The 9,566-nt window shown below is 37.1% G+C and overlaps 5 protein-coding genes across 5 annotated transcripts in view; 3 read left to right on the top strand and 2 right to left on the bottom strand.

The window, feature by feature from the left end:
- The window catches only part of C9374_001004 (uncharacterized protein), a gene marked incomplete at both ends in the record, with an annotated part of 618 nt that extends 609 nt beyond the window's left edge, over positions 1 to 9 (top strand). Inside the window, one exon of the mRNA XM_044685540.1 lies at positions 1 to 9. This exon is cut by the window's left edge and continues 609 nt beyond it. Coding sequence (XP_044552146.1) covers positions 1 to 9 — 9 coding nt within the window.
- A 967-nt stretch (positions 10 to 976) lies between these two features.
- C9374_001003 (uncharacterized protein) lies at positions 977 to 3,660 on the top strand (the record flags this gene model as incomplete). The annotated part of the gene is made up of 2 exons (XM_044685529.1): positions 977 to 1,856; positions 1,922 to 3,660. The coding sequence occupies 2 exons, from the start codon at positions 977 to 979 to the stop codon at positions 3,658 to 3,660; spliced, it is 2,619 nt and encodes an 872-aa protein (XP_044552145.1).
- Positions 3,661 to 3,759: 99 nt separating this feature from the next.
- On the bottom strand, positions 3,760 to 5,601 carry C9374_001002 (uncharacterized protein; the record flags this gene model as incomplete). The annotated part of the gene is made up of 1 exon (XM_044685518.1): positions 3,760 to 5,601. The coding sequence occupies one exon, from the start codon at positions 5,599 to 5,601 to the stop codon at positions 3,760 to 3,762; it is 1,842 nt and encodes a 613-aa protein (XP_044552144.1).
- A 559-nt stretch (positions 5,602 to 6,160) lies between these two features.
- C9374_001001 (uncharacterized protein) lies at positions 6,161 to 7,354 on the bottom strand (the record flags this gene model as incomplete). Its single annotated transcript, XM_044685507.1, has 1 exon — positions 6,161 to 7,354. The coding sequence occupies one exon, from the start codon at positions 7,352 to 7,354 to the stop codon at positions 6,161 to 6,163; it is 1,194 nt and encodes a 397-aa protein (XP_044552143.1).
- Positions 7,355 to 8,012: 658 nt separating this feature from the next.
- Positions 8,013 to 9,383, top strand: C9374_001000 (uncharacterized protein; the record flags this gene model as incomplete). Its single annotated transcript, XM_044685496.1, has 1 exon — positions 8,013 to 9,383. The coding sequence occupies one exon, from the start codon at positions 8,013 to 8,015 to the stop codon at positions 9,381 to 9,383; it is 1,371 nt and encodes a 456-aa protein (XP_044552142.1).
- Positions 9,384 to 9,566: the final 183 nt, after the last annotated feature.

Here is a 9,566-nt window from a genome sequence, read left to right as displayed (position 1 = left end):
AAGGTGTGACATCAAAATCGTTGCCACAACACAAAGATATAATTTCCAAGTTTGAAAAGCCAAATAATGTATGTGCAGAGTGCGAATATTCTGGTTTTCTTGTAAAATATATTTCTCCAGGTATGTGTTACTACTTTGTTGGCCACGAGGGATACAATACTGATTCAACTAGAGGAGACTTATGTACAAATTGTGGGAAGTATTGATCCAAAATTGTCCTACGTACCTTATTGGTTCATTAACATGGTGACAGATCATGCATCATATCTGAGCATGTTGGTAAGTGTCTGTAAATTGTTTTAGGCCTAACGTCTTTTCAGAAATTGAGAAACGTTTCCGCAAAAGTTCCTGATTCAGAATATCAAAAACGAATCGACACTAATGACACAATATACGGAGACATTAAGAGAAGATTAGAATCGCATGTCGAATAAAGCAACCTCTAACCTCTACGATCATTACGGTTCCATACGTGCTTGAATTTTTGAAGTTATCCATGTGAAAAGCATTAGTAGTGTAACGGTATCATACCAGCCTTCCAAGCTGGTGACCCGGGTTCGACTCCCGGCTAATGCAAAATTTTTTTTTTTAAGTATATTTTAATGTTTATCCAAATTAAACAGCACGAATGGTAATATTACGAACGCTCCTCACACTGTGACTTTGCATTTCTTGTTTTGCTTTTTGACTTGCCACTAAGCGAGTTTTTTCACTTGCTGGCTTGGATTCTTCCTACGCTTGATAATGCTGCTTGATAATAGCACATCCTCAACAAAACCTTGCGCGCTTTACAGTTGACCAAGCTGTACATCTTGATGCAAGATTTGATTGGTATTGATGCATCTCTTTAGATTCAAATCCAAGAGATGAAACTAATCTCTTCCGGGAGATATTTCTCTAAATCTTTCAAACTCTACTCCATCTCGTTCGTTCGACTCGAAAAGAAATCATTCGTAAATCATTCCTAGGAACGAGAATGACCATCAAAATCCAACCTCTCGTATCAACTAAAATTGCTGAAGATGTATCAGATGAGAGCAACACCTTGGTATCGAGCCACCTTGATTCTCACGACAATTCCACCAAATATTCGTGTTGTTTCTCCATCAAGTATGTCCTCATAATCATGATCGTGGGTCTCATTATCCTTAGTGTCTTGATCTTATCTGCCATTTGGGTCAGTTGTTTCAGCGCCACTGTCTCTGAATTGAGTCATTCCGTTCGGGATAAGGAATTTTCAAGAATTGTTTCCTATGCCGATGAAAGCCTGACACGAGTTGCATTCTTTCTAGAAACCTTTAAGGGACAACTCTTGAAAGATTATCAAGCCATGGATCATGTCCTGGAAAATCATTTGTATTTGGCATGGAAGAGTTTAATGAAACATGAAGCCTCACTCTCCTATGCGTTGTTTGTCGCCGAATATGAAGGAGGTGCATTGGGAATGTCCATCTTTGGAAATCTTACATGGTTTCTCAATATAACCTATGCTCAAAATCAACAGTTTTATATTTGCCATGATGTTCCCAATCATGAGTATTGCAATCGAAATTCAACTCCCGATATGATTCTTCCCGCATTCACGGACAAAGTGGCCACTGATACTGTCACTCGTAACCCAGGAAAGACCATTTTCGCGCCTTCTTTTACAGATCCCACTCAACCCAATATTGTGTTTTTAACGTTACTCACGAGTTACAAATTGGATGTACCAAAGAGTGATCGTACTGTGAGCCACTTTATTGGATACTGCATGACTGCCCGATTCTTATCTCTGTTCTTGGTAGAAATGACAAAGAGCATTACAGGATCTCATACGTTCATCATTGAGGTGGAAACAGATTTCATTGTTGCCAGTAAGTATTTTCGTTTTAAATTTTCTGATGAATCTATGATGACTCGTAAATCAATACTACCCCAGGCGATCAAATCGATGATCATTCTGGCTCATCAAGCACAAGAAAAAAGATTGTAGACATGAGTCCTTCCATGAAAGCGATCGGAATGAAAGTCTATTCCCAATTTAATAATAATCTGCGAAATTTGCAATGTAATAATCGTCTTGAGATGACACTGGCGGATCAATTCATTCTCATCCATCGATTGTGTAACGAGAATGGAATTGATTGGATGCTGGTATTGAGCGTTCCTCAATGGAATTACATCAGTAATATGGTTTTGGCGATCATTGCTGCAGTGATCAGTGCTTGTATCATTTCCTTGGTGAGTGCTCTCATGGCAGTTGTTGTCTCTCTCCGTATAGTGAAACCATTCCATCAATTGATTCAATCTTTTGAAATGGTTTCAAATATGCAATTAGAAGATTTGAATTTGAGAAAGAGTCAATTGACAGAGGTGACTCAGTTGCAATTACATTTCACTCAAATGGTCAAGAGAATCAAATTATACAGAGCCTTCATTCCTTCTCATTTGTTGTCTCAGTTGGAGAGTAATGAGCATGGAGAGGAAGACAATGCACTTGATACAAAGAAGGATAAGAAAAAGGGTCAACAGTACAAGGTGAAGAGTGATCATGATAGCAACAACTTTTCTTTTATGAAGAACTCTCATGCACAGGCCTCTTCCGTTTCTCAAAGTCAAGAATTATCACGAAAGAGCTCTTCATCCATGGCAAGTTCTTCAAGAAGACAATCTTCACAAAAAACGCCAATCGATCGATTTTCACTCTATTCTGAAAAGAAAATGGTGAGTGGAATCATGCTTCATTTGGATGGATTGAACGAATGGTGGTCATGCATGAATGGAAGTGAAATTGTGAACTTGTTGAGTGATGTTTTTGAAGTCATGAATCAACAAGCACGATCATTGGGTGCTCAAATGGGTTCTTTTGATTCTGATTCTCAACTCATCTTCTTCAATGCAGCCAATGATGTGAAGAAACATCAAGAAAAGGCACTTGCACTTTGTGATTCACTTCGATCCAAACTTTCACAAATCAAGAATCACAAATGGTCTTCAACTCATTCGAAATCACATCAACATTCATTGAATTCGAGTTTGACAAAATTGAATTTCAGAATGGCAGTCACATGCCAAGAATGTATTTGTGGAAATTTGGGAACTCGTGATTTCAAATCATTTCAAGTCATCGGAAGTATTCAATCCAATTTAGATAGAATGATTCAAATTGCGAACAGGTTGAACATTCCAATAATAATTTCACAACAAATTGAACACCACTGCAGTGAAAAGTATCAAATGAGATTCATTCAATTCCAAGACTTGTTCATCGACAATTATTATGCCAGTTGTTGTCCTTTTGATCAAAATGGAATTAATAAGGGTGGTGAGAATGCTCAACAGCCATCAATTTCACAACAACAAACTCCTCAAAACTCTCACAACACTTCCACTTATTTATTTGAATCATGTAAATTATTTGAAGTTGGAGACAATAACTCATCTGAAATGGATGAATGGATGTATGAATTGGAATCCAAAGAAAAGAAGAATCAACGTTGGTATTATTATAATTTGGCCATCAAGAATTATTTTGTTAAAAATCAAGTGGAACAAGCTCTAGAAATGATGAATTTACATATGACTCTTGAAACTTCCAAGTGTGATCTTGTCGCTCGAAACATGCTTGCCCTGATGCAAATCAATAATTCAAGTGTACATTATCAAACACAGGAGTAGATGAAATCACGAGAATATTTATTTACACGATAATATCAGTAATTGATCTTGGCTTAACCATTCACAACTCTGCGTAACATCTTCTCTGAACATGTTGACTCAATATTCACTCAGGAACTTGTGAATGACCGGTTGATCTCTCTTCAGTATTTTACAACCTTCACAATACATATCGTGCTCTATTTTCCTTTCGTAGCAGCAACAGTTAGGCGTTGAACAGTGAGTGGATTCCCTAGTTATCAACAGTTGCTCAAATTCCTTGTCACAACATTCTTTGATGGATTTCTTAAACTCAACAACGTCACCATCAAAGTCCATGTGTTTCTTCAAGTAATTTTGACTCCAACTCAACATTTCAAGCTGCTTTTGAGCTTTCACTTTTCCCATTTTTGACATGAGAACCATATTTAAGGAAGCCAATTTTCTCAGGGGTATGTATGAACTAATTCTCAAGCAACTATAATAACAGTCAAAGGCTTTCTCATCACGTAATTCTTGCGATTCTTTGGACAAAGTTTCTCCATTAAAAAACATGTGACCCTTAAAAATACATGCCATTGGTAATCCGTAATCTGCATTGCGGGATCCTATTAACGAAGATAGAAAAAAATATTGAAAAGCGCCAACAAAATTTTTCTCACATCCGTAACCATTTCTATTCAACACTCCAAGTAAATATTGTGACTCAATACATCCAGCATCGGCACCTTTTTCAAGGATCTCGAAAGTTTTGTTGAGATCTTTGATCGTAAAGTAGTAAATCTGTGCAATGGAATAGTACGATGGAATGTCTCCAAGTTCAGCTGCTTTTTGAAAATACTCAATAGCCTTCTCCAAATTCTTCTCCTGGCCAAGAGCGCCGTCGCGGTAAATTTGGCCAAGCCCATTCAACGCCAGCACTTCCTTCTGTTCTGCAGCCTTCTTGTAATAGTAAAGGGCCAAAGTATGGTCCTGTGTTACACCATCCTCACCATTCTCATAAATGTATCCCAAATTGTAGGTTAAATTGGGCATAAGGACTAGATGAGTGAGCTTGGAAGACCAGTATGCACTTGTAACGATTTCCTTTGCACCCTTGGTCCGGATAGGATTACCATCGAGATGGAGAATTTTTAAATGTTTAAGTGGTGCAGATGAAGAGTCGTGAAAACAATTTCCACATTGTGCGATATATTGAGCACCCTCAAGACCTATTTCACAGTGATTCAAGTGCAAGCATGTCAAGTTTTGAAGATTCGTATTTTCAAAAAGAGATTTCAATCCTTTCATTCCAATATTAATAGAACTCAGATCCAAGAATTTTAAACTTGACAGTGAAGGAGAGTCAGTATTGAGAAACTCAGCATGATTCATTCCAGTATTTCCTCTCAAATTCAACTCAGTTAACTTAATATTACTTTGATTCAAGGCCTGTATCAAGAGTTGAACACTCTCAGAATGAATGTCAGTGTTGTTACTCAAATCAAGTCTTTCTAAATTCGGGATGCATTGAAATGCTGAAACAGACACCAGACGTTGCAATGCATCATCTCCAAGAGCATTATTACTGAGATTTAAACTTTTTAAACTTGCAAATAAATTACTAGAAGAGGTTAAGAGCGGTACAATTATCTTGTCGATTCCTTCCATTCCCATTCGATTACCACTCACTTTAAAATCTGAAACGATTTTGAATTTCACTTGATCGATCACTTTCACGAATTCATAAAGTTTTGGATTGAATTGGCTTGAAAACGTATATTGTGGTGTTTGGTTTGGTTTGAACAGGGAAACAGGAAGCCTTTTGGGAGGAAACTCTAGACGGAGAGGAACATGATCATGACAAATATTCATCCATTCTTTAGAAACGAGAGAGACAGAGTGAACAATTTCAAACACACTCAAGAATTGAAATATTTGACCAAGTTCGTCTGAGGAGAGTTGTGACAGTAGTGGAGGCATTTTCTTTTTGACCTTTTCAGTGAGGCACGAAATGAGCCTGGTTAAATAGTATTGGCCAACAAACACAAGGTTACAGAACTCCTTCCTTTCCAGAACAGTGTTCCTTGGTGACATTTTTTTGTCCGCGTCTTCCACATTTGGTTCTTACAGATTTTAACGACAATGAATTCTATTATCGCACAGTGTGAATGTGTATCAACGAAATGTCAGGAGAATTGATTCAATTTCAAATCTGTTGGTTCAAGGTTGTGAAAATTGGTAGAGTTTGAAATTTGTTATTTATTATTTACAGCAGCATGAGGAAAATACATAAGGGCAAGTCATTCTGATTTCCACATTACTTTAAAATTTTGTTGATTCGTCAGGTGATGTCAAGTTGAAATCCATCATCAACAAAATTAGAGAGTAATGTGGAAGAATGAATTGTGCTTTTGTGTTTGATATAAATACTTTTGAGTTCTGAGGATACTTTCATATGGACATCTTGCATTGGGAGTTCATGAGTCAGTTGTATCCATCCATTTTGTTCTTCCTAGTGTAATCACTTGAAACAAGTTGATTAATTCTTGGAAGAAGAGAAAGAAGAACAGGTGTTGTGCCCAATTGGGGGTGAATGATTCAATGGTTTGCTCGCAGCATTGGACAACTTGTTCAAACAAATATAATGAGTGGAAATCTTCATCGGATCAGAAGATTCTTGTTGAACGACTCGAATTAAACTTCTCACATGGTCTGTCTTGCCTTTTTGACAATACAACATGTGATAATCCGAACATCCATCAAATTGGATGTAAATGGAATGTTTCGCACGTTTCACTCCAAAGTGATTTTCCAATAATCCTTTGAGAGTGGTCACTGAATGTCGAGAACATTCAATCTCTTGTGCTGAGATGGAACTCAACAATTCCAATTCATTGGGATTGAAGAGACGACCTCCAGATAATTTTGGACCTTTGAAGTAATGAATGTTGAGATTGAATGAATTTGAAGAATGAGTTCCCTCACTGTTAGCATTTCCGTCATGATCAAAGATCACATAACTGGTTTGAGAAATCTTTGGAGGATATTGACAAGTATCAACCAATGAGGAAGGCTGATCGGTGGAATCATTCTCGAGAGAAAGGATCTCCTCACGAAGAGTATTCAATCTCTTGGAGAGTTCTGATTGAATATTGAGAGAGCTCTTCTTTTTGGTTCCTTGAAGAGAATGACCCTTCTTACTCTTCTTTGGAGTCGTTGTCTTCTTCTTGGTATTCTTGATGTGTACCTCTTCATGGGCTATTGCTTGAGGAGCATTCATAGTATCATGTGCACAAAAAGAAACACAAGGAGAAGTTGGAATACGACCAATCATTGCTCCAATCTCTTGAAAAGAAGGAACAACAATAGGTGGTTCTGCTTCCTTCTCTGAAACTCGAGTGGTTTCGGTTGGAGAGAGAGGTCCAACCAAACCTTGGAGCCATGCATTAAACTCATCTTCAGAATCAACATTGGAAGCATCAACAGGTGATCCATGACTAATTGTTTGAGAGGATGAACAAGGAGTTTGATCATCTTCAAACAACATGGAAAAGTCATTGGAGTCTTGATCAGCTTGATTCATCATGGTAGAAACACCATGATTGGATCCTTCATCAGAGAATGAATGAATCAAACTCTGAAGAGGAGAGGGTTCAAACAATTGAACCGTTGGATTTGGTTCGAATTCAGAGAACAAGTCAGAAGAGAAGTGAACAGAGTCGTGAGAGAACATGGTGATGAATGTTGAGGTGCTTGCGAGAGGTTGAGAGAGAGTAGTGAGGTTAGAACTAACGTTAAAGAAGAGTTAAGCGTGATTGTCTTGTTTTTTTGTTATTGAAAATCTCTTGCTAGTTTTTTTTAAACCATTCCAACTTCGATTCAGAGACAAGTGACAAGAACAATTCTATTGGATGCACGTTTTTACAACAACACACTTTTTATCGCCTGAGACCTCCCAGCGTGTTTATATTGGCGAAAATGCTTTTTCTGCAACCATAGACTTCCCAACAACATGAAAAATATTTTTGGATACATCAACTATTCAGTCTGAAATTATCAACTTCTTTGATTTCAGAGAGAATTTTTCGCAACCTGTCAATCTCTAAAGTAATCTCAGAGATGATATTCTTTACGTTTGGAACTTCTTGCAAGTGATTTTCGTTCTTTGTATCTCGTTTTTGAGTGACTCTATTTCAGTTTGTTCATTCAAAGAATTCAGTTCAGCTTTGTTGTTTTGAAATTTTCATCTTTTTCAATAAATCATCTTGGGATTGCTGAGGTTCTCTTTTCAAAGATACACTCTTTTAGTGATGCTTTTTATCTCATTAATAAATTGAGACTGATCCTGGAAATATCGATGAATGTTTGAGGAATTTCCAAAATCATAAAAAATGAGTGAACACCAAATTGAAGCATCCTCCTCCATCGTCTCGAGTGCAAGTTCGGAAAGTCACTCCGGCACTTCATGTATGGAACTATCCTTGCTAGATAAATCACCTAATGAGATGACTCGTGAAGAACTTGTAAAAATTGCAACACTCTATCAACAGGAAAAACGTATGGCGAACAAAGAGTCTCGAAATTTGTCCTCCGATGATGGAAATAAAAAGAATGGAAAAGAAAAAACAAAGAAGAAGAAGAAGGAAAAGAATGAAATGGATTGGTCCAAACAACACATGGAATATATTGCATTAAAGGTTGCCTATCTCGGGTTTAATTATCAAGGTCTTGCACGACAAGCACACAATACCAATACGATTGAATATCATTTATTTGAAGCATTGAAAAAGGTAAAACTGATAGAAAGCGAAGAAAAGAGCGAATATACAAGATGTGGACGTACGGATAAGGGAGTCTCTGCATTGTGTCAAGTAATTTCATTTTATGGGAGAGCCAGTAAGGACCCGAGCAAGAGTTTTGATTACGTGAAAATGTTAAATAATTCATTACCAGAGGATATTAGAGTGTTGGCATGGTGCCCTGTGACCAAAGACTTTGATGCTCGATTTGGGTGCATTCAACGAACATACAAGTACTTTTTCATCAAACAAAATCTGAATATCGACAAGATGAGAGAAGCAGCTTTAAAATTCATTGGAGATCATGACTTTAGAAATTTCTGTAAAATTAATGCTGAGGATGTTTCGAATTTTAGAAGAAAAATCTTAAACGTAGAAATTGTGAAATCAGATTTGTTTCACCAACAACATGGAAGTGACAACTATTATGACATGTATGAAATTGTTGTTTGTGGATATTCATTTTTGTGGCACCAAATTCGATGTATGGCAGCTGTTCTCTTTTTAATTGGAGAAGGAAAAGAAGAACCTAGTATTATTTCAGATTTACTTGACATTGAAACAAACAAGGCACGTCCTCAGTACCCAATTGCCTCTGAGTATCCTCTAGTGTTGTATGATTGTGTGTTCGAGGACTTGAAATGGATACATAGCAATGTAGATACTCCAACTGAGGTGGCTTCTCACTTTTTTGAAATGTGGAAACATTGTGCAATCAAGACGTCCATGTATAACATTTTCTATCAAGCTTCAAACAATACATTGGTGGATCGATCCAAGTTGGAGAGAGACTTTACAAATCAAGAAGGAGAAAAGGAGAGTAAATACATGACACTGAGAAAAGCTCTCACCATACGACCTCCCAAAGAGAGAGGACCCAAATATGTGCGGTTGATGGATAGACCTACCGCTTTTTCTTACGAGGAATGTTTGGAAAGTTTACAAAAGAAAAAGAAGAAGTAGTCGCGTTGCCAAATTGAAATTAAAACCAAGGCGATACAGACAAGAATAAATAATGCAGGTTTTGATGCACCAATACTTGATAGATATTCGAATACTTTGCATTGTTTGAAAAAGTACATTCAATTTGTTGGAACTCCATTTTTTTGCAAACCTTAATTTGGTCACAAATATTGAACTACTGAA

This window comes from Naegleria lovaniensis (genome assembly GCF_003324165.1).
Source record: "Naegleria lovaniensis strain ATCC 30569 chromosome Unknown tig011, whole genome shotgun sequence".
Taxonomy (NCBI): domain Eukaryota; phylum Heterolobosea; class Eutetramitea; order Acrasida; family Naegleriidae; genus Naegleria; species Naegleria lovaniensis.
The sequence above is the reverse complement of the archived record's forward strand: the minus strand, read 5'-3'. Positions and strand labels throughout refer to the sequence as shown.